Genomic DNA, 24,995 nt, shown 5'->3' with positions numbered 1-24,995 from the left:
GAGTCCTCTCAAAACCTGAATAAATAATAATAATGAATTCCCTTACTACAATTAAGTAATCAAAGTCATTACAACTAGTATTTACTAAGATTTTTAATTAGCTTTTATTTTTAAATTTTCAGTTTTCATTTTAATTTTAGATTTAGTAATTTAGTTTTGTGCTTTTGTCATTTTTATTAGTTCTTTTTTGTAATATATATTTCTATTTCGCTTTGATATTTTTTAAATTCAGTTTTAGATATTTTAACATTTAGTACTTTAGCACTTCAGCTTAAACATATTTTATTTTAGCTAGTTGTCAAGGCAACATTTAAATTTGTAAGTTTTTCAGAGTTTAAGTTTTTCATCTAATATTTATAGTTTATTTAAGATTTTTTGATTAATGAAAACAATTTTTAGTGGTTTTAGTTTTAGTTAACACTAGGGATGGGCAATATCTTATCGTTTGCGATATACCGGCAAAAATTCTCCCCACGATAAGAATTAGTCTTCCCGCGATAATAACGATAAAGTCTAGTTATTGACATATTTCTGTGTGCGACTGTGTGGAGTGACGTAAAGTAAGGCGGACGTGAAATTGAGCAGATCCTTCTACAATCTGGAACAGGTTTGGATAGGGCTGTACAGTGCGACAAAAATCGGTCTGAGCCTTGAGTAAATGTACTACAGTAGCACGTGTGCGACACAGTTTTACATGTGTATGAGTCCTTTACAAACCTGTTGTCCAACAAAGATATTTATTGACGTGATTTTTCTCCATATTAACTTCATAACAGTCGAGTGTTTGAAATAACTTATTTGTGTGATCAGATGTGGTTTCGTATCACAGAATAAGGCAGAAATCATACTATTTTATAGCATTATATACAGTGATAAAGGCTATGTCGATTAGCATTGCATTATAAATATACTGTATCCTTATAAAAAATACCCAAGATTGCTTGAAGAACACAGATACCATATATTTTGTGCAATCGCATGTTTATTGTCTTCAGGTTTCCGCAGTTAAAATTTCTCTATCTGCGTTTTATTCAGCTACAGCGATCACTGGATACCTCTGTCCATATTAGGGATTTCCTGGAGCATTACTTCTACTATGCATATGTGGAGTTTCTGCACAAGGGCGCCCTCCGGCTTCCAGTATTAATTAAACGTCATTACGTTACGTGTGTACTGCTCACAACACCCTATTTTTGGTAAAAATAGGAAAGATAATACTTTTCTCTAAAGAAACAGGATTCCCTAAATTATCGTCATTGATATCGTTATCGCAATAAATATCAGAAATTATCGTGATACATTTTAAAGCCCATATCGCCCATCCCTTGTTAACAGTGACAACACTGTCATAGTCCTGCTTTAAGCTCATGCTGTTGGTAAAAGCAATGTCGTTATGGCGTCAAAGTCATGCATTCAAAAAAAAAAACAGATTGCAGTTCAATTTGCTGCCACTAATGGAGCAAAAATCATATGTTTCTCCTTTAAATTGTGGTCATGGCATAAACTATAAGGCATTTCTGTGTATGTAATGGACATTTTCTTCTGTAAATGTTGTCAGAGTTGCATGCTTCAGGTTTAAAGGTGTAAATCTACCCACAGTGTCTGTGTAAGTGTTGTGAAATGTTGGTGTCAGCTCTTATGTGTACTAATGCATCAGCTAATCCCGGTGTTCTGTCTTGGCCCGTAACCTGAGCACAGTTTCACCCCTTAGCACTGCCCTTTCAGACTTACAGTTACAGTAGATGTTCATGTAACCTGAGTCAGGAGTGAAGGGAGCTGAGGGTTTCTGATGAGAAACGAATGAAATTGATTTTGGTCTAATTCCCTCTGTGCTTTCAGAGTCTCTGCAGCATCTGCCGGAGAGAAACACACACAGTATCTGCAGGAGAGTGTGTGTAATGGAGCTGTGACTGAGTTTGATTCCAGCTGAGTGGAGTGAGACACATTTATCTTCCACTCCAGTGAGGATGAACAGTCTCTGTTCTTCTGTGAGAGGTCACTGAGGGCTGTTAGATCTTTATATGAATTTATACATAGTTATTAGAGGGGTTTGATTGACGTGAGTGTGTGTGCAGTTAGAGACACAGAACACAGACTAGGGTTGTGCCGATAGACGATAGTATCGTGTATCGACGATAGTCAGAGATATCGCCTGTGGCTGTCTGGCTGATGCCTTTGACGATAGCAAGACGATGATTATTTTTATTATTATTATTATTATTATCAGGTTACTAATACTCTCTAATTAATATTAGGGCTTATTTGTTGCATTGTATTTCTTTTTCGCGTTTTACAGTGTTGCGTGTTATAACCAATCACACACAATTATGCTGAGCTTATGAATGCATTGACCAATCAGAGGCGTTCAGATGACTCACGAGTTCCGTTGTTCAGCGCGCGCTGACTGAATTCTGACTCGCGAATTCTCTCATCATAAACAACAAAGTGCAGAAGTACGTGCAATGTATGTAAGTATAAGAGATTTATTCATCATACAGTGTAGATTCACTGATTTTAATGGGAGTGTTTTTAAAGTGCATACTCTCGCTAGACTGAGCTTGTGATGTTGTTCTTTGGTAGGCTAATGTAATGTTCTTTGCTCGTTTTCTGTAGCTGCTCTTTTAATAACTGACGAAATGTAAGTATTATAATTAGTAACTTACGATGTTTCTAATAAAAAAAATTTTCATGTTAAATACAAATTCAGTCATATTAAAAACATTAGGCTGCTTTTAGCCTTACACTGGAGTTGGTTCACTTTCCGGCAATGAAACTAGGTAAATAAATAGCACGATAATATCGTGTATCGGCAATCTCACAGGATGACGATATGAAAATTGAGCATATCGCCCAACACTAACACACACCTCACAGTCTCACACCACACCAGCTGAAATAATCAGGCTTTGTACTGAAAAAACTGAACAAAAAATTTGTGTGTGTGGCCATTGTTTCCTGTCGTGTTTGTTGGTGGTCTCAATGATCAACCTCTGACACAGCTTTCACTAATATCAATTATTTTTTCTTCATGTAATATTATAAATATAGTGTGTTGACTGTTTAAAACTGCAGTAATTTGTTGAGTGTGTGTGATTAACTTGCAATATGGCAGTGTTTTAATGGGGCGAACCTAAGTCAAATTTAACTGCAAAATCTACAGGGGTTGAACAATGAAACTGAAACACCTGGTTTTAGACCACAATAATGTATTAGTATGGTGTAGGGCCTCCTTTTACGGCCAATATAGCATCAATTCGTCTTGGGAATGATAGATACAAGTCCTGCACAGTGGCCAGAGGGATTTTGAGCCATTCTTCTTGCAGAACAGTGGCCAGGTCTCTACGTGATGCTGGTGGAGGAAAACGTTTCCTGACTCGCTCCTCCAAAACACACCATCAATAGTTTATGTAAAACTGTGCTATTGCTCTGCTAATTCAACCTTCACACTCTGCTCTTACTGGTGGAATGTGCAATCAGTGAAGATTGGCCACCAGGCTGCACAAATATAGCCATGAAACCTCCAACACTATATTGGCCAGTGTTTCAGTTTCATTGTCCAACCCCTGTATATCTATATCAAAATCTATATATAAGTTTTAGAAATTACAATTAAATTACAAATAATCATCTTCCCCAATTAACTTTAGTGTACTGTAATGTAAAATCTTCATTCGTATTACTATAATGCAGGAATAAAAACATTATTTAAATTGCAAAGTATATTTGCAAAGTAGAATTAGAAGTCTTCTATATATGACATTATCTGTTGTACTGTATTTAATTTATGAAAATCATGCCTGGACAGAAAGAATTTTTACTGTGCTACATACTGCTTAAATTCAAAAGAGTTTTTATGTTATTAATATATTACTTTTTGGGATAATTCAAAATGTGCCTAATTTTCCAACAATAAACTTAATTTTGTTTCTTGAGGATTGTTTTAACATCCAAACTTGTGCTTTTTTTTTTTGGAGGAGAATTTGAGGTCATCAGCTACAGCCACAGTAGAAAACCATGTTTTTGTGGTTACAAAAATAGTTTTTAATCGGTGATAGTGTGTGAATGTGAGAGAAAAATGTATGAATGTAGTCTGCTCAAAACCGCTGTGTGTTCCTTTGTTGTTGTGGTCAGAGTTAGCATGCTAATTGCTCAGGGAAGAAGAATGGCTTTTGTTTGTGTGTGTGTCTTAAAGTGAGAATAGTGTGTGAACAATACCAACCTTCAGATCACTCGAGAGATTGTGTGCCCCTCTCTCTCTCTCTCTCTCTTTCTCTCTCCTCCTTGTCCTCATAGTACCTGGTATGTGATTTGAATATATAAAGTGTTTCTCATTAATATTCTATTAGGTGCATGCATGTGGGTCTGTTTCCATTGGCTTCTCTCTCTGTTCAGGCTGCTCTAGGGCCTCTAGGGGCCTCTCTGGTCCCTTGAACTGGTCCCTTATAACTCATTTGAATCTCATGCGATTACTGTAACAGCTCCTATAAAACTCCAGGTTGTGGTAATTTACTGCCCTCCTGGGCAAATTCTAGCCACCTTCCTAGAGGAGCTGGATAGGCTGCTGTCCTCATTCCCGGAGGATGGCAGTCCACTTTTAGTCTTTGGCGACTTCAACATTTATCTGGACAAGCCTTATGCTACAGACTTCCATTCACTCCTGTGCGTGGAATGTGAATGCAGCAACTGACACTTTATGCTCTTAACCTCTTGTCTAGACGATATTTGTCCTCTCTCCTCCAGGCCCAATCTCTCCTACACTTTTACAACCACTCACACATATCATCAACACATCTCTCCTCACAGGCACTTTCCCCACTTTATTCAAGCAGGCTCGGGTAACCCCACTGCTCAAAAAACCTACATTAAACACTTCTCTTATAGACAGCTACAGACCTGTTTCTCTCCTTCCATTCATAGCGAAAAGCCTTGAATGAGTTGTTTTCAACCAGGTATCGTTGTTTCTTTCACAGAACAACAAACTGGACGCTAACCAGTCAGGTTTCAGGAGCAGCCATTCAACTGAGACTGCGCTACTGTCAGTCACGGAGGCCTTGCGGATTGCAAAAGCTGATTCCAAATCATCAGTTCTCATTCAGCTGGATCTATCTGCTGCTTTTGACACAGTCAATCACCAGATCCTCCTGTCTGCCCTCTCATCACTGGGCATCACAGGGATTCCACTTCGCTGGTTTGAATCCTATCTCACTGGTAGGTCTTTCAGGGTAGCTTGGGGAGGGGAGCTATCCAAAGCACATCAACTTGTCACTGGGGTTCCTCAGGGATCAGTTCTTGGACCCCTCCTCTTCTCCATATACACTACATCACTGGGTCCCATCATACAGGCACATGGCTTCTCCTACCATTGCTATGCTGATGACACACAGCTCTATCTCTCATTTCAACCAGATGATCCAACGGTAGCTGCACGGATCTCAGGCTGCCTGGCGGACATCTCGGCATGGATGAAAGAATATCACCTACAGCTCAACCTGGCAAAGACTGAGCTTCTTGTCTTCCCTGCCACTCCAACTCTACAGCATGATTTCACCATCCAGCTAGGTTCTTCTACAATTACCCCATCGACTTCGGTCAGAAATCTTGGTGTAACCTTTGATGACCAGCTGACCTTCAAAGACCACATTGCAAAGACTGCCCGGGCTCGCATCAAGTTCAAGACATTGATGCTTGCATATAGAACAGCCACAGGCTCAGCACCTGCCTACTTCCACTCACTACTACGAATCTACATCCCCTCCAGAAGTCTGAGATCCGCTAGTGAGCGACGCCTCGTGGTACCATCACAGAGAGGCTCAAAATCACTTTCCAGAACATTCTCTTTCACCATTCCTGGCTGGTGGAATGATCTTCCCACCCCTATCCGGAATGCTGAATCCCTGACAATTTTCAAGCAATTGAAAACACTAATCTCTTTCGACGCTACTTGACTTCATCCTAAATTTAAAATAAAACAAAAACTTTGTCTTTCTCTTTATTTATTCCTTCCCTTTCTAGCTTGTACTTATTTGAACAATGCCTAAAACTTGGTATTACGAGCACTTCCTGTGTCTGTTTACCTCTTTAAGAAGAATCGCTTTATGTATTCCCCAACTGTAAGTCGCTTTGGATAAAAGCGTCGGCAAAATGACTAAATGTAAATGTTTTATTACATGCACAACATCAGAAAGATCAGGCCCTTTCTAATGGAGCATGCTGCACAACTTCTTGTCCAGGCCCTTGTCATTTCTAGGCTGGACTACTGCAATGCTCTTCTGGTTGGACTTCCATCAAGCACAATCAAACCTCTACAAACGATTCAGAATGCAGCGGCATGACTGGTCTTCAACAAGATGTTTACCTCTTTAAGAAGAATCGCTTTATGTATTCCCCAATTGTAAGTCGCTTTGGATAAATACATCTGCAAAATGACTAAATGAAAATGTAAATGTAAATGATCACTTCCCACTGCGACATTCATGACAATACTGACTCATCACTGCTCTGACTCTCTCCCTGCATGACTGACGTTATCTCATTCTCTCTCTGTGACAGGGTTCTTTCCCTCCACAGTCAGTGTGTAAAGGGACATTTCACCCCAAAAATGAAAATTATGTCATTTACTTGACCTTATTGTTGTTCCAAATCAGTAAGACGACAAAAGGAAATCAGGATGTTCACAATCTTTTCCAAACAATTAAAGTAAATGTGGCTGTCAAAAAGCATCATAAAAGTATGCAGCTTGTACATTATATTCCAATATTCTGAAGTCATGCAGTAGCTTTGTGCGAGAATCAAATGGAATTGTCTTGCAATTTGAATATGCGCATAAATTTGCCCTGCCTGCATTATTCAATTTCAGAGCTTTGGCTAAAGGGAAGATTATCAGCAAATAATGACTTAATGTCTTTTTTTGGTCTGCTAATTTAATTCTGGAAATGTTTGGCTCTGTGATGCAAATGTGGGAGTTTTGATTCTTTAATTTCTCATTTGCATTATCACTGTCTGTGTTAAAGGATTAATGAATGAATGAATGATGCATTTATATAGCACTTTATTGTGTATTGTTGTACACCCAAAACGCTTTTACAATCATGTGGGGGGGTCTCTCCTCAACCACCACCAGTGTGCAGCATCCACTTGGATGATGCGACGGCAGCCACAGTACAACGGTGCCAGTGCGCTTCGCTCACCACACACCAGCTACAGGTGGAGAGGAGAGAGAGTCATAGAGCCATTATTAGGAGGCCATGTTTGACAAACGCCAGGGGGGCAATTTGGCCAGGACACCGGGGTTGCACCCCTACTCTTTACGAGAAGAGCCATGGGAGTTTTCATGACCACAGAGAGTCAGGACCTCGGTTTAACGTCTCATCCGAAAGACGGTGCTTTTTGACAGTATAGGCTAGTGTCCCCGTCAATATACTGGGGCATTAGGACCCACACAGACTACAGGGTGAGCACCCCCTGCTGGCCTCACTAACACCTCTTCCAACAGCAACCTAGTTTTCCCAGGAGGTCTCCCATCCAGGTACTGACCAGGCTCAACCCTGCTTAGCTTCAGTGGGCAACCAGTCTTGGGCTGCAGGGTGATATGGCTGTGGCAGTGGATGGAGGTTTACTGTCTGTCAGTACAGTGTTGAGGTTTACTGCTGTATCAGAGCAAGGGTGTGTGTTTATTATGTTTTAGTAAAATGACTTTGATTTTTGGCTCATTTGAACGGTTCCTCCTGCCTAAAATGACAGACACTCAATGGAACGTTTTATAAACAGTTTTTGTATGCAAGTTTCCAGGAGACTAAAATCCCTGAACCCCACTTTTTCAGCCCCATGAATTCCAGCTGTTTTCTGGACTGATCTGTCCCAATTGAAAGCTGCTATGGGCCTGTTTTCAGCAGACCTGAATCAGACTGAGCTGTAGAATTTTTCCCAGCAGAGTTTTAGAGCAGTAGTTGTTCTTAGGAAGATTGAGTTTTCTTTGGAAATTGAAGGTTCATACAGTGCCTTACTGATAAGAAACTCAGGATTTAGAAAACAAGATTATCAACTCACATCCTGTTACAGGAGCAAACATATGGATCACATTCCCAATCATTTACTAATAAACAGCAACTGAGGGCCTGTCTATTCCTGTCTGTAAACCAGCTGTAAAGTGAAGGGATAGTTCACCCAAAAATGACAATTATGTCCTTTACTTAGCATTGTGCCGTAAACCATGGCAAGTAAGATGGCACTTTTTCCACATGCTCATTACAAAGATGACTCCTCGGCATTAGCCAGATGTTATGTATAATCACATATTTTTGTAAGTAATGCTGTTGTTTTTGTCTGTAGGTTGTGTAGTCTGACTTTGAAGAAGCTAGTGGTGATGAAGGAACTTGACAAGGAGCTGATTTCTGTCGTCATTGCAGTCAAGATTCAGGTTAGCCATCAGCTTCATAAAGTGTATGTTGTTTTTTAACTGCAGCATGTCTAAAAATTTTTTGCAACAAAGAACACAACATTTAAGACAATAAACAAAATATTCTAAGAGGGTTACAATACATGAGATTCTGAAATGAGTGAAAGTGTATTAAAGTAAGTATTACACCACTGAAGAGTCTTGCAAGCAATTAATTTTTAGAGTTTCCGCCAAGAATTCAAATATATATCAACATCTTTCATGAAAATAAAAATAAAGGTATTTTCTTTGAACATTTGCATTTATGAATATAATATTTTGCAAGGGATAGTAATAAAATAATTATAAAATTAATATGAAAAGGGTCTCTTTTAAAAGAGTCACCAAAAAAAAAAAAAATCACCAATACAGAATGAGGATAAATTCCTTTTGGCAAAATTAGAAAAAACACTTTTCAATAAACATAATGACTAATTAAGAGGATAATTGTTTCTTCAGAGTGATAATAGAAGGAGCATTTAAGTGAAACACAGCATGTGTTTAAATAAAGTGACTGTTTGTGCCTGTAGGGCTCCAAGCGAATACTGCGCTCCCATGAGATAGTGCTGCCCCCTGCTGGTGTGGTGGAGACTGATCTCGCTCTCACATTCTCACTACAGGTAAAGATATCCCCAAAACACACATTTTCGAATTGCTCAATCATAAATGGCTATAAAAACAATGGCTCTGAACCAAAACATAGTGAACTGACTAGTTATCTACTACTTACATTGACAGCTGCCTTGCCTGACAAAGAACCTCTTAAGTGATTGATTTGGAACACTCTGCATCACTCTTGGCAATGCACTAATGGATTGCTTTTTGCTGCATGTATACAAGTATGCATGCTGAGCTGCCTTGAAATTCAAACAAAAGGAAGGTATCATAGAAACAGTCTTTGCTTTGGGAGTGTGTCTGCAAATGCTTTCTGTGTAGGCAGCTTACTAGGTTTTAAAACAGAGCCAATATTACTTTTAAGACATCATCATTTCAGTGTGCTCTGAATCATTCTAGAGTTTTATTATGAAACTGAATTTGATGTTTTTCTTCTCTCTCTCTCTCCTGTGTGTGCATGTTTTTATACGAGCAGTACCCTCATTTTCTGAAACGCGAGGGAAATAAGTTGCAAATCCTGCTTCAGCGGAGGAAGAGGTACAAAAACCGAACAATTTTGGGTTACAAGACTTTGGCTGCTGGCTCTATAGACATGGCAGAGGTATTTCAGATTCCTCAGTGAGGTTAATAGAGACTTTTGAAGCATACAGATGCTTACATGCTGATTTGTTTGTGTGTAGGTGATGCAGCATCCTGCAGAAGGTGGGCAGGTCTTGGCTCTTTGCAGTAATCAGAAGGAGTTTTTGGGTAAAGTTGCAGAGATTTGGATCTATTCCCTGTCCAGTCAGCCTATAGACCACGAGGAGGCAGCCATTCTGGGACAGAAAATCAAATGTTCTGGTAAAAAATAAAATTCATACTCATCTATTTTTAATTAGTCTATGACATGTCTCTGGCAATAACAAATTGTGTTCTCTATGTGATTTGAAGTTATACACTAAACAAGTGTTTTGTTTCTATATTGTGTATTTTAGTGTGACTGTTGCTATCGTCACCTTATCAGATTTCGGCACGAGTTGCTGTGCACATGTGTGTTTATTCATAAAATTAACTTAATTTCTTAATGATTATTCAAAATATACAGTATATTCTGTTTCAGACCAGACATACAGATTCTCTTTTATAATACCAAACTCATAATTTAAATCCATTGGTTCTAAATTTTTTTTTTATGGACTATCTAACCAACTTTCCAGAGGTTCCTCCTTTATGATTATTAGCAAGTATTTTTTCCTCATTTATAATTTAGAATATTTTCAGAATATGAAGTGCACCCTGAGATTTTAAGTTAATATTTCAATAACAACACATTCATGGTTCTCTACTGCTGGTTAATGGTCACATGACATGCAGGTAAACAAATAAAATATAACTTTTATTATTTTTAGTAAGTGTTTCATTCTCATATTTGATTTTTTTTTTATTTACATTTTTTAAAATGATTATTTAGCTTTTCATCACCTCATGAACCCCTCAAAACCTCAGTTTGGGAGACCTTCATTATAGTGCTTTTGCATACTAACTCTTTTAACATCCTTTTAATTATTATTTTTTATTTAAAGCAAATATATATATATATATATTATTGTCCATTTATGAGTTATCATAAATGCATTATTATCATAGCATTATTTAAAAGTCATTATTGGTTTATCATATCAGCCAAAATTTCAATATCGGAACATCACTAGCTGGAACGCTGTATTGACCAATCAGTATTCAGGACTGGACCTGTCCTTTTTATAATATTGTTTATTTGACTTGTTAGATAATTACTCAGAAGAAGAGTATGAAAGCTTCTCATCGGAGCAGGAGGCCAGTGATGACGCAGCACAAGGACAGGTGATTACATACACACATACAAACAAAGCAACCTCATTTCCCTCTTTTTCTGCTGACTCGTGTATGTACATGCTCCTCAGGATCTTGAGGATGACGAGTACGAGATAAGGAAACCAAAAAAGCAAAGGAGGTCAATAGTCCGGACGGCGTCGATCACCAGGGTAAGAATGCCAGAGAACAATGAGAATTTACTCAGTCATCACTGTCAGATGTCATTGTGTAGTAAACAGACTGTTAATATGAGTGTGTATGTCTGTGTGTGTGCTTCTCTTTCTCCATTAGCAGCAGAACTTTAAGCAGCGTGTGGTGGCATTGCTCAAACGGTTCAGAGTTTCTGATGAGGTGGGTAAAAATATAGAGTGTATTCGTTCTTAAGCGAGGTGAAGTGTTTAAATACGTGTTAGTCAGGTTGTGCTGGTTGACTTGTGCGGTGAACCAATATGTTTTGGACACTTTTTTTTCCCATCTCAGTGGAACAAATCCATGTTTGTGTGCATACTTGAACCAGATGTACTTTAGATTTACTACTAAGACCTCACCTCTGACATGATATTATAAAGTCAAGCCAAGCCACCTTTATACTGTTGTGCTTAGTCAAATACAGATTATTTCAAAGCTGCTTCATAGTCATAAAAAGGTGATGCAAACTTCATGAAAATTAGGCAAATTCAAATTCTACTGTAAAGCAGCTCTAAAAAGACAATTGTGTCATTATTGTCATTCAGATCAAGTCAGGTTAGTTTGATTCAGTTCATTAAGTGTGTAAAGTTCATCATTTATGAAACAAGTTTAATTCATCTATACAGAAAACAATAGTTTTATCATCCTGCTCAGTTTATTTCAAGGATTGTTCTCATCCAATAGTGTCAGTGCAGTCAAATCGAATTGAATTTTAAGTGTTTTTTAAACCAAATCTAAGCAAGCCACAAGCAACAGTGGCAAGGAACCCAGACTCCATAAGGTGACAGAAATTAAGAAAAAAACCTTAAAGAGTAACCAGGTTAATAAATTAATGAACACGCTGTAATTGTATGATTTATTTCACCTAATAAAATAATTTTTTAGTTGTAGGTAGATGATTTCTTCTCCTGTTGTATGATTCTGTTCAGTCTGTGAGTCAGCGGACACAAGGCCTGACCCTTGCCTGGCTCCACAGATTAATTTAGCCATGCATAATCAGCACTGCTACGGAAACCGAATCCTTGTTTGCTGAAAATCTTGTATAGTATGTATATTATAAACATTATGCAAATGTATATACTGTATGCATGGAAATAACTAGATGAGCTGCTGTAGATGCCAAAATTGCACAATTTCCCCCCACAAAATGCCCACAATGCAAAGCACTGAATTTGACCCTCAATTTTCAATGTAACAAACTTAAATAATGTTTTTAATTTTTTTTAATGTTGACACATTTTATACATAATTGGATTAAAAATACTTGCTGAATTAACAATGCAACAAGACGAGGGCATGTTACAAACATAGTATAAAAAAAGTCTAAAAATAGGCAGTATAAAGTATCCACAGTAGTATTCAGCAAGTAGTAAGCTAGTATTTGGTTCCTGCACCATTTTATATATTCAGCATTTTAGACATATAACCAGTAAGCACAGCAAAATAAACACATGCCACATTGGGTTCAGAGGTCAGTCCTCTTCTGAAGGACAGGAAGTGTGTGGTGATGTACAGAAACAGCAGTGACGTCCAGCGGGACAGAAACATGATCTCATCAGCATTATGTCTCAGGTTACTGTTACAGTTCTGACAGGACGCTGATTCTTATTAAGGAGCCATCTGAACCCTGACCGAAGGTTTTCACAAATATTTTATTAAAGGAAGCTATTTAGCAACTATTTTGAACTGTCAGTAGGGTTACATTTAGAATCGAATACTAGCTTTCAGCTTACTAAATATTGCCCAGTATATACTGTATACTGACTAATATTTCAAAAACAGTAGTATGAAAAATGGTATAGCCATTAATCAATGAAACGTCTCAAACAGTAGTATGCTACATTGTTGTCACATGACCTCCTAATGTCGCATGTTTAATTTAGCAAGTGGTGTCCCTGTAAAATATGGAAATAAAAACTGGTATTATGTATTTTAGTCCACTTTGTGTAAAACTGTGTTGTTATTCTTAACTATCCCATATGGTTTCTGTTCATCAAAATAAAGCTGAAATAAAATAAAATATAAATATTGGATGAAAAACTTTGAAATGTTGCCTTGGCAACTAAATGAAATAAAATAAGTTGAAGTTGAAGTACTGAAATTACTAAAGCTAAAACTGAAATAAAAATAAATTCTGAAAATAAAATGAATGAAAGCTAATAGAAATATTTGTAACTAATAAAAATTACAAAAACAACAAAATTACTACAAAATGTACAATTAAAATGAAAATTGAAAAAAAAAAAGCTAAATATGATTTCAGTAAATAACACTGGTGTAAAAATGTTATTTGGTAGTCCAGTCAAATAATAAATCAAGAAAGAGATACATTTGAAGAAGTTTATTTATATACAGTAGCATGTTTAATACACAATGGTAATTCAAAGTGTTTACATAAAATAAAAAAATAAAAAAGTATACACACTACATACTGCAATAATATGGTAGTATGCTGTTGTCAACATAGTCAAAAACAATGACGAACTTTATCTGAGACTTTTAGCATTTTTTTCTTTTTTGTAAATTGATATATCCAGGGAAAGCAATCTCTTTAAAAATGGAATGTTGGAATTTGATTACATACTCCTCATGTAATATGAGTATTTAGTTGATAACATCTAATATAGTAGCAGAAATGACATTAGTGCATTTAGCTCAATCAGCAGCAGTTTGTTAAAATCTTTTAAGAAGCTGGATTTACACTGAACATTGCTGGTTGCAAACAAAGTCCTTGATTGATTTCCTCTCTCATTAATAATAGTCAGGAACATCACATGGCGCTTTGGGATCGATTCCCCTGCAGCTGAGTCTGAGCATGTTCTGTTTCATCAGATTATGCTTGACCCTCTGTCTCACCATTCCTCACGTTCCTGCAGTTCAAATGAGGAATAAATAACGTTTAAATATTTGTAGGTGTTAGACTCAGAGCAGGACCCAGCCGAGCCGCCTCCAGAAGTAGAGGAAGATCTGGATCTGGAGAGTTTAGAGTTTGAGAATCCGAGTGACAGTGGACCGGATCTGGATGATGATGAAAGTGTTCTCAGCACCCCAAAACCCAAACTCAAGTATGTTGAGAAGGGAGTTTGTTCATTAGTGTTTATTTAGTGCATATATTAATGTTGAGATGTGTGTTATTTTATTAACCCTGCTGTGTTTACCTTTTTGTGTCTGTGCTTGGATTAGGCCATATTTCGAAGGAATTTCTCTATCCAGCTCTCAGACAGAAATTGGCAGCATTCACAGTGTTAGGAGTCAGAGAGAGCCGCCCAGTCCAGTAAGAGCATGTGTTTTAGGAGATATTTGAATGCACACATAATAACATACACTTAAATTGACTTGAAATAAAGATAATTATACTAACCTAATACTAACCCTTTCCAAATATATATGTGCCATTCAAACCTTTGTGGTCAGTAAGATTATTATTTTTTATTTTTTTACTTTTATTCAGCAAGAACACATTAAATTGGTCAAAATATTTATGATGTTACAAAAGATTTCTATTTCAAATAATTGCTGTTCTGTTGAATGTTCTATTCATTAAAGAATAAAAAAAAAAATCCTCAAAAATATTAAGCAGCACAACAGTTTTCAACATTGATGATAAAAATAAATGTTTCTTAATCATCAAAATCAGCATATTAAAATGATTTCTGACGGATCATGTGACACAGAAAACTGGAGTAATGGCTGCTGAAAATTCAGCTTTGTCATCAAAGGAATAAATTATATTTGTAAAATATTAAAATTGAAGTACTTATATAAAATAGAAATAATAATATTTTAAATTGTATTATTGTTTTACAATACTGTTTTTATTGCATATATGATCAAATAAATGCAGCTTTGAGCATTAGAGAGTTCTTCAGAAAGATTAAAAAAAAACTTACTGACCCCAGATTTTGGAATGGTAATATATAGACATTATTTTAAACCAATTTTCCCTATGAGGAGGAAGTATGAGCTAGGTTAGAAACACAAACACTTCAGTTTAAAGGGTCATGAAACCCCAGACTACTTTTTCTGAGATTTTAGCAGAGGTGTTTGTGTTGCACATCATAGAAGACAATGTTAGCATCCTATAATTTTAACTCTTGGAGAACACTGGTTAATTTGAAGAGGCTTATATAAACGCCACAGAATAAGCCTTAAAAGTTCTCAGAGCTGCAAAAGCGCGTTCATATATATGTTTTCGATGCAGTGCAAATGGCTGTGTATTTATTTGTGTTTTTAACTCGATGGGAGTGAAATGAAACTGTCTGAACGCGAAGCTGTGTGTGTTGTCTGTCTCCCCTCTTCCCCATCCGCTCCGCTGCGCACCACGCCCACTTTTTAGCATTTTTTAAAAAATTTGTGAGAACTAATCAGTGCTGAAACGGGGGGCTTCATGACCCTTTAATCAATCCTCAGCTAACTCTCTACCTCTCTCTCTCTTTCTCTGTTCAGATGGATCCTGATAAAATAAGGGCTGTAGGTGGAAAGTTTCAGATGGATAATGAATCAGATAATGTTTCAATGGTACGTCCTTCACTACTGTAATATATTCTCTGAATATAAGATCAAGACTCACATGTTTGTTTAGAGATGAGCTCTAGCAGACACTAAAGCTGAATCACAGCTAATGACTCACCCACACTGAATCAACATGTGATGTAGTGGCAGCAGTGAAAAATAATGTAATTTTGTATAAACTCGGATATCAGTTTTCTGACAATTTAACATATTTGGCCTTTATAATTTGTCTTTTTATTTGACATTATTTCACCCAGCCCTAGTCCATACAAATAGGCTGTAAAGAGGTTGTATATAGTATAACATGTGTTTTTGAAGTTTTAGTATGTGTGTTTCTGGGCTTTAGGGTCATCCTGAGGTTGTGACCCCTACCACAGAACTGGAGATGATGGACAACATGGACTCTTTCATGGAGAGGTTGCCTCCTACAGGCCGGATGACCAAAACAGAGTCACTTATCATTCCATCCAACCGGTGAGGATACATAAACCCTTTATCACTGTGGTTAGATGAAAAGAGTATGATAGATCTTACTTATTTTAGATTACTGTCAAGGTGCAATACATTTTTTTTAAACAAAGGTCTGGTGTTTTTTTTTTGTTTTTTTTTCATCCTGTTTAGTGTTTTTGTTTAAAAAAAAAAAAGTTCAGCAATATGAACTTTCTCTCTTCACCTGAAGGGTGGAGCCAAAGTTGGCGGGGCGACGGGGGCGGAGCACATCACTTAAAGAGAGGCAGCCCAGTCGACCGCCCAATGAGAGGGCCAACAGTCTGGACAACGAGCGCTCGTTTGACACACGCTGCCACCTACAGGTCAGATAGAACCTCGCTGCACACAAATATACTCCAGTTACTAAAGAGAAGCAGCAGTTTGTACTCGGTGCGTTTCAGAAAGGCGGGGCATAGAGGAGAAACAATAATGTACAGTATGTGGAAAATAATGTGTTTTTTTAGACTTAAACCGCATAAACACATTGCATTACACCAAATACACAAAATAATGTTCTTTTTTAGCAACGTCATATGACCCCTTTAACTAATTTGGTCTCTATTTGGTCTCGGTCTGGTTAGATTCCACGCAAAACGGTTTATGACCAGCTGAACCACATCCTGGTGTCAGACAGCCATCTTCCCGACAGCATCATCCTTATTAACACCTCAGACTGGCAGGGCCAGGTATGATTAACAGCTGGCAACACAATATGGCAGGTTCTGTGATGGCACATATTGCGAATTTTCAGCTGTAGATTTTGGCCGGTGATGTAAAGCTTACATATTGGTATCATTTTATATGTTTTTTTTATTTGTAACGATAAATCATAATACAATTATTTTTGCTGTGAATATTACAAAAACCCACAAATTCTACAAATTAAAAAAATATATATTTTCACTAACATTGAAAGTTTTGGGGCTGGTCATTATTAATTTTTTTTCTTGTCCTTTATACTCATCAAGGCTGAAAAAATACAAAAGTAATTTAATATGTAATCTAAAACTCTTCACTGTCACTTTTGATCAATTTAATGCATCCTTACAGGATAAAAGTATTCATTTATTTTAAAATAAATCATACTGGCCCCAAACTTTTGAGTGGTAGTGTATATTTTAATAACCATGACTAAAGGAATCTTTTTGTCTCAGTATGTATCTGAGGTGTTACAGAATCACGGTCTTCCTGTTGTTTGTACGTGCACCATGGCTGACATACAGGCTGCACTCAGCACCATCATCTCTCGCATACAGAGATTGTAAGTCACTTGAAGCAAATAGACACTTCATTTGAAGTACATCTGCCATATGGTTTCCGGTTTTTCCAGGATAGTGACACACTATGTACTTGTTTCTCCTTTTATCTTTCTTTCTAGTTGTAACAGTAACTCAGTCACACCGTCTCCAGTGCGGATCGGAGTAGCAGGAGCTCAGCATTACCTGTCTGTTGTTTTGCGTTTATTTGTGGATCACCTGACACATAAAACCCCCGACTGGCTCGGATACCTGCGATTCCTTATCATCCCACTTGGTAAGTGCAGAGGTCAGGGGAAAAAAAATGAGCCAATAAAACACTACTAGAAGAGCTAAAAAGCATGTGTATGTGTAGGGGTTCATCCAGTGGCTAAATATCTGGCCAGTATAGACTACAGATATAACAGCCTGTTCCAGGACTCAGCGTGGAGAGATCTTTTCCACAAACCAGAAGCGCCAAACTCAGGTAACCGTCTCTGATATACTCATTCTCTCTCCATTCTATCCATCTGCAAATAAATATGTAAATAAATAAAAAAGTGTTGTGCATATTAAAAAATATAATACATTATTTAACATTGTTATTATTATTATTTAAAAATTGTTATTTAATAATACATTCAATAGTTTAATGAAAACCTTCACATAATATATATTTAGTATTTTATAGTAATATTATAATGATATATAATTAGAAATATTTAAATATTAAATTAAACTAAATATTTAAATTACAATATTTCTATATTGTGTAATATATTTTATATTCTATTTTAAAATTTTATATATATATATATATAGATAGATAGATTTAGATTTATATACAGTCAAACCAAAATTTATTCAGACACCTTCAACATTTCACACATTATCACAGTTTATTCGCTATAGTTTCGAAAATGGTAATAAAATATGACAACTCAGAGCTAAACCGTGTCAGAACAAATACATCTTGATAATGTCAGATAACACTTAAGCAAAACATGATCAGGTCAAAGTGTCAATAATTTTTGGTCCCAAATTTTTTATCAATTTTACTGATAGTCCACTGTATGAAGAATTTTTGTGTATAATATGTCACCGTTTACTTTATTTTGCTATCCTTACTTACATAAATTAATTCTAGTGTCCTGCACCCACTAGTAAAAAAAATATATCAAAAATGATATGTGGTGTCTAAATAATTTTTGGTTTGATTGTATGTATATATATATATATGTATATAATGTAAAAGTGTAATATATTTTATTATTGTTTTCAACTTTTATTAAATAATAATATAATTTTTAAATACATTACAGTTGTATATTGTTTTCTATATAGTGTAATATATTATATGCGGTTTAATAATTATTATTAGTGTAATTTTTAAATGTATTAAAAGTGTATATAAATATACAGTGTGTATAGAAAAGAATCACCCTCCTTTAAAATAATCACATTTTGTTGCTTTGCAGCCTGAAATGAAGACGGACACATTTTTTGTTTTATCCAGCTGTATTTACTCAGTGCAACTTATAACATCCAAGTGTAAAATATAACACCAACATGTCAGGAAAAAAAACAAAACAGAATCACTGAGTTGAAAGAAGGATCACCCACTTGTGTCAGTATTTTGTTGAACCACCTTTTGCTTTAATTACAGACTTTAGTCTGTTGGAATATGTCTCCAATAACTTTGCACATCTAGACTTTGCAATATTTGCCCACTTGACTAGGCCATGCAAGGACATTCACCTTTTTCTCCTTTAACCACTGTGTGCTCAATTTTGCGGTGTGCTTTGGGTCATTGTCATGTTGTCATCTTCCCATTGACAAATTTCTGGCAGAGAGCGGCAGATTTTCCTCAAGAATCCGAGAGTATTTTGCCCCATCCATTTTTCCTTCTATCCTGACAAGTGCTCCAGTCCCTGCTGCAGAGAAACACCCCAGAACAGGATATCACCACCTCCATGTTTTACTGTAGGAATGCTGTTATTTGGATGGATAAATTCCTGCAACTGCTTCAGAGTTGCTGTAGGCCTCTTGGTAGCCTTTCTGACCAGTTTCCTCCTGGCTCTTTCATCCAGTTTGGAGCGACGTCCCGATCCAGGGACGGTCTGTGTTGTACCAAATACCTTCCATTTCCTAATAATAGACTTCACTGTGCTTCTAGGCATTGATAAAGCTGTTGAAATTTTCTTGTGTCCATCTCCTGACTTGTGCCTGTCCACAACTTTATCCCGGAGGTCTTCTGACTGTGCCTTGCCACCCATAGTTGTTGGCTTCAGTTGCACTACCAAGGGCTGAAATTCTCCAGGAAAGCTCTTTTCATGCTGAGCTAATCAAAATGAGCACAGCTGATCACAGTTGAAAGTCAAATGGCTTTGTGTGCCATTGAGAAGGTGATTAGCTAAACAGTAATTTTAATGAGGGGGCGTTCCTTTTTCCAACTCGGTGATTCTGTTTTTTTATTTTGTCTGACATGTTGGCATTATATCTTTCACTTGGATGTTATAAGTTGCTCTGAGTAAATACAGCTGGATAAAACAAAAACTGTGTCTGTCTTCACTTCAGGCTGCAAAGCAACAAAATGTGATCATTTTAAAGGGGGTGATTCTTTTCTATACACACTGTAAATGCACACACAAATACATTTTTATAAATGTTTAAAAAAAATTTCTTTTATTCTCTGTCAACTTCCAGCAGTTCAGGACAGTCCAGATGTGGTTTCCAGGGTGACGCAGTATATGTTGGGAGCGAATAGAGCTCTTCAGCTGCCCATAGCAGAGACCATGCTTACCTATAAGCAGAAAAGGTGATACACACATGCACAGAGCAGCCCAGATCTATATTTTTATAAAATAATTAAACCTTTCAGAGGAGGCAACATAAAGGTTGTATGATTTCAGTGTAATTTTAACTTGGTGTACCACTCTATAATAAAACATATTCAAAGATAATTAGTGTGACAATTGTATTTGCCTAAATACAATTAAAAGAATATCAGTAAACTTTTGATATAAAAGTGCTTTGAATATGTGTTATTAGAGGCTGGGTTCATTTTCAGATGCTCTGAAGATGCAGATAGTTGGTTTTCTGCTCAAAAACACACTCGATCCATTTTGTTCGTTTATCCAGATATTTGCATCTTTTTCATGAGCATCCTCCTCCTTAAAGTCATGTTTGGACAGAAAGCATGTGAATGTCACTGTTTATCATCTCTGTCTGTAAATAACATACTTTATTTTTTCTTTTCCTTGCCCTCTCTGAAGGAAAAAGAGCTTTCATTTTGATTTTGCAGTAAGGTATTGTGGTCTTCCTGCCTGTGCTGATACCGTAGCCAATCAGATACATATCACCTTCAGTCTCTTACTTCCTTTCTCTCGCTCACTCTTCTCCTGTTTTATCAAGGAGAGTTATAAACTGAAGGAGAGCAGAGAGATTCTGTTGAAACTCTAGAGATTCTATCCACACTTTAAGATTTATGCTCTATGTGGTGGGGCTACTTTTCCTGTAGCTGCTATATTGAGCATTGCAGTTTCTCCCTTTTATTTCTCTAAAAGTGGTCCATCTCCTCCACCTTCTGATGTTTTTGGAATTGGCCGTTTAATTGTATAATAAATGCTGCAGTGTGGAATGAATCTGAAGGTTTTATTGGATCTCTTGCTGCAGTGGGATATGAATATTACCTCCATCATCCTCTGCACACCTGCGATGTCCTTCAGCAGAGCACACAATGTGCCAGAGTATTTTCAGTTGAATGCTTCTTATAACATTCAAAACCTAAATGTCCTTCAAGGGCATAATAGTAGTTTTTGGAGCATAAGTTCAAGTTCAAAGCCTTTATTGTCATATGCACATTTCCCTGTACAATGAAATTCTTACTTTAGTTTCCACTCTGAATGCCGCTAATAGAAAAACAAGAATAAAATATTGATAAATAATAAGAAAAAATATACAAAATTACAAATATACAAACAGTGCAATATATAGTATTGCAATATTACAGTACAAAGAAAACCTTATGGATTTATTTATAAAGAAAAGGCAAAAAAATAAGACAAAAATTATGTTAATTATACACAAATCAGGTATAATTTTAGGTTTCAGGCAATTTTTGTTGTGTAACACATCCTTCTTTATTACTTGATTACTAGACTAAAAACACTGAAAAAAAATTGTTAATAAAATACATACATAACCATAAACCAAACTTGAGGGATAATTTATCGATTATATTATGAAATGTATTAGAAATGTATTAGAGACTGATTTAATATTATATGTTAATTTATATATATATATATATATATATTGTAATGTATCTCTGAAAACTGTGACATCTAATGTCTGTGAATGTATATTTCTGGCTCCCAGAGAATATTTTCAATTTGAATAGCAAAATAAAGGATGGAAATTATTTCAAATGATTCCACTTTTAATGAAAAGGTGAAAAGACCTTATGATGGAGGTAAATTGATTTTCTGGCTTGGCTTCATTTTCATTTTTCTCTCCTCTAGTTATCTCTCTCTCTCATCAGAGTAAACAGCCTAAACTACACAACACTCACACACTCGCGGTCTTGATTTTCTAAGCAGGTGCTTGAAGTATTGCTGCTGATATTGGCTGATTTCTCAGTTATTGGTTTCATCAGTGTCTCTTTATTCTCCGGTGTGCAGAGCAATAGACCATCTGTTATGCCTTTCACTGAGAGCAACTTCTATTTCTGCTCAAATGCACTCTGTGAACTCCCTCCATTTGGGCTTGTGCTGTGTTGTTTTTGGGGTGGTTCGTTGGCACGGATTATTTATTCTTTCTGTTCTCTTATAATTTGTTTCTGGTTTTGGGTTTTGCTCCTCTAGTGATCAGAGATGGTTTAACAGAAAAAGAGATTTCAGTCTGAATGTAAATCTGTTGGTTGTATAGCAAAATTCGTAAAAATAAAAAAATAAAATAAAGCATTATACAGTATATAAATTTAAAATAAAGCTTTCCCTCAAAAACCTATTTTATGCTGAACAGAGTGGCGATTTCATGATTCATTTTATTGTTTGTGAGTATAATGTACAAGTTAGCATAACCATTTTAACAAAATATTATTGTTGCTAGATCTATGATCTCTGCATTAGACCATCTTTGGTTGAAGTTGCCTGAATCTGAGCCTTGATTGGCTGAGAATGCTTCTTTTTTTTTTTCTAGTAGCGGGTGGGGCAGTGGCATAACGGCAGCAGTTGATAAGAATTACACTGACATCACTCGCTTCACAGCATTTGTCTCAGACACGCTATATTGGATGACACCAAATAGTCAGTTATGTTTAAAGGGTTAGTTCACCCCAAAATTAAAATTCTGTCATTAATTACTCACCCTCATGTCGTTTCAAACCCGCAAGACCATCGTTCATCTTCGGAACACAAATTAAGATATTTTTGATGAAACCTGAGAGCTCTCTGACCCTGCATAGACAGCAACGCAACTGAAATGTTCCCAGACAGAAATGTAGCAAGGACATCGGTAAAACAGTCCATGTGACATCAGTGGCTCAACTTCAATTTTGCGAAGCTACAAGAATACTTTTTGTGCTCAAAGAAAACAAAAATGACGACTTTATTCAACAATCCTTCTCCCCCGAGGTTACTGTCTTCCGCCATTTTAGAGAGTATCACAACGCATACGCACGCTTTACCAAGTGTAAACAATGCAGATTACGTTCATGCGCGCGCTTTCCCCCCTAACGTAAACAACGCCGATTACGTTCTTGGGTACTCTCCAAAATGGCGGAAGACGTAACTCGAGGATTTAAAGAGTTAGTTCACCCCAAAATGAAATTGATGTCATTAATTACTCACCCTCATGTCGTTCAAAACCCGTAAGACCTTCGTTCATCTTCGGAACACAAATTAAGATATTTTTGATGAAACCTGAGAGCTCTCTGACCCTGCATAGACAGCAACGCAACTGAAATGTTCCCAGACAGAAATGTAGCAAGGACATCGGTAAAACAGTCCATGTGACATCAGTGGCTCAACTTCAATTTTGCGAAGCTACAAGAATACTTTTTGTGCTCAAAGAAAACAAAAATGACGACTTTATTCAACAATCCTTCTCCCCCGAGGTTACTGTCTTCCGCCATTTTAGAGAGTATCACAACGCATACGCACGCTTTACCAAGTGTAAACAATTTACGGGTTTGGAACGACGTGAGGGTGAGTAATTAATGACAGAAGTTTCATTTTGGGGTGAACTAACCCTTTAACTGATAGTTGGGAGGAGCTGGAAATGAAAGGATGCTCAGTGGGAGGTGCAAAGAGTGAACAAATCAGACAGTGGGATTGACAAAATCTGTCTTCGAACTCGAAGCCTTTTCTCTTCAGAGATCAAAATGTTTCTCTTAACTTAAGGTTCTTTAATTGATATAGTCTGCAGAAAGATAGAAAGATACTATGGATGTGGGAAACATTCTGGTTATCACAGTTACTCATTCATTTCTACTCATTCATTTCTAAAATATCTGAAAGATTTGCTTTTTATGAAGGAAAACAATTGCATCCATTGCAGACACATATTCAGATGTCAGATTCCACATGTCTCTTGTCATCTTGCTGCTGAATTGCTTGTATTCGGCCTTTTTTTTGGTTTGTTTTTTGCTACTTTTCAAATGGCTTGTTCTTTTTACTTAATGTAATGTGAAAAACACCATACATATATTTATACATATATTTAAAATACACATATTTAGAATGTTTTTTCTTCTTCTTCTTTCTAAAATAGTTAAATCTGTTGAATATTTCCCCATAGAAAGGAATGGGTAACTACCAGGATTTGTTTTCCCTCGAGGAAGCCTTTTTTCCCCACTGTATCAATAATTTGATTGATTTAATAGGGTTAATTTACTAGTCATTAAACCATGTGTTCAAAGTCCTGTCTCCTTTTTCCTCTCACAGTCCTGATGAAGACTCATGTCAGAAATTCATTCCTTTTATTGGGGTACGTGTCCATTTGCAATCATGGTTTTATCATTTGAAATGTTTTAACTGTTGTATTGAATGTTTTTATAGTGTATTTGTTTTCAACCTGTCTGCAGGTGGTGAAAGTGGGGATTGTTGAACAAACTTCTGCAACATCTGGTTAGTTATACTGTCAATTATATATTAAATATGGCTGTCAGTTGAACATGTTAACCCATATAAAATGCCCATAACACATATAATAATAGTTAGAAAAAAACTAATTTGAAATGAAAATCTAAAAAAAAAACGTTTACATATGTGTGCTTTTGTTGAGTATTATATTTGATACATCAGGAAAACACACATTAGTTTTACTCAAAGGCCCAAACTGAGCAAAAGTATGAAATTTATTGCAGTTACTGGTATATGGCCAAAAGGTAAGATAAGAAATTCTGATAGTTTGTAATGCAAATCAGTGAGATCTTTATAACAGTATAGCAGCTTACTTACATGAAATTAATATACATAGCATTTGTCATTCTATATTTCCCAATAAAATGTCTTAGTAAGATGATATTTAAATGCTTAGTTTTATGATCAAAGATCTGTAGATTTTTTTTTTTTTTTTGTGGGGAGCAAAACATAATGCAGTGCAATACAGTGATGATGTTCCTCAAAAGCCTGATGTATTATTTTTGATACACTTTATCATGATTTTTCTAAAAAAAAAAAAAA

General features: G+C 36.3%; 1 protein-coding gene across 6 annotated transcripts in view; it reads left to right on the top strand.

The window, feature by feature from the left end:
- The first annotated feature begins 1,851 nt into the window (after nucleotides 1-1,851).
- The window catches only part of LOC107739885 (phosphofurin acidic cluster sorting protein 2-like), a 26,060-nt gene continuing 2,916 nt past the window's right edge, over nucleotides 1,852-24,995 (top strand). Inside the window, exons 1-21 of one of the 6 annotated variants that reach the window (XM_016552127.1) lie at nucleotides 1,852-1,961; nucleotides 8,329-8,416; nucleotides 8,965-9,054; nucleotides 9,525-9,650; nucleotides 9,730-9,889; nucleotides 10,818-10,891; nucleotides 10,972-11,052; nucleotides 11,174-11,233; nucleotides 13,985-14,136; nucleotides 14,255-14,345; nucleotides 15,518-15,589; nucleotides 15,930-16,057; nucleotides 16,263-16,395; nucleotides 16,654-16,758; nucleotides 17,227-17,333; nucleotides 17,451-17,605; nucleotides 17,684-17,794; nucleotides 20,014-20,125; nucleotides 20,583-20,615; nucleotides 24,255-24,297; nucleotides 24,395-24,437. In XM_016552127.1, the coding sequence (XP_016407613.1) occupies nucleotides 8,363-8,416; nucleotides 8,965-9,054; nucleotides 9,525-9,650; nucleotides 9,730-9,889; nucleotides 10,818-10,891; nucleotides 10,972-11,052; nucleotides 11,174-11,233; nucleotides 13,985-14,136; nucleotides 14,255-14,345; nucleotides 15,518-15,589; nucleotides 15,930-16,057; nucleotides 16,263-16,395; nucleotides 16,654-16,758; nucleotides 17,227-17,333; nucleotides 17,451-17,605; nucleotides 17,684-17,794; nucleotides 20,014-20,125; nucleotides 20,583-20,615; nucleotides 24,255-24,297; nucleotides 24,395-24,437 (1,930 nt within the window). In that variant the 5' untranslated portion in view covers nucleotides 1,852-1,961; nucleotides 8,329-8,362. Of the gene's footprint in view, nucleotides 1,962-7,919; nucleotides 8,417-8,964; nucleotides 9,055-9,524; nucleotides 9,651-9,729; nucleotides 9,890-10,817; nucleotides 10,892-10,971; nucleotides 11,053-11,173; nucleotides 11,234-13,984; nucleotides 14,137-14,254; nucleotides 14,346-15,517; nucleotides 15,590-15,929; nucleotides 16,058-16,262; nucleotides 16,396-16,653; nucleotides 16,759-17,226; nucleotides 17,334-17,450; nucleotides 17,606-17,683; nucleotides 17,795-20,013; nucleotides 20,126-20,582; nucleotides 20,616-24,254; nucleotides 24,298-24,394; nucleotides 24,438-24,995 lie in introns of those variants that run through there. The other 5 variants (XM_016552129.1, XM_016552128.1, XM_016552130.1 and 2 more) reach the window with 5 other exon arrangements.

Source organism: Sinocyclocheilus rhinocerous, unplaced genomic scaffold, assembly GCF_001515625.1.
Source record: "Sinocyclocheilus rhinocerous isolate Xijiao unplaced genomic scaffold, SAMN03320098_v1.1 scaffold1156, whole genome shotgun sequence".
NCBI lineage: Eukaryota > Metazoa > Chordata > Actinopteri > Cypriniformes > Cyprinidae > Sinocyclocheilus > Sinocyclocheilus rhinocerous.
The sequence above is the reverse complement of the archived record's forward strand: the minus strand, read 5'-3'. Positions and strand labels throughout refer to the sequence as shown.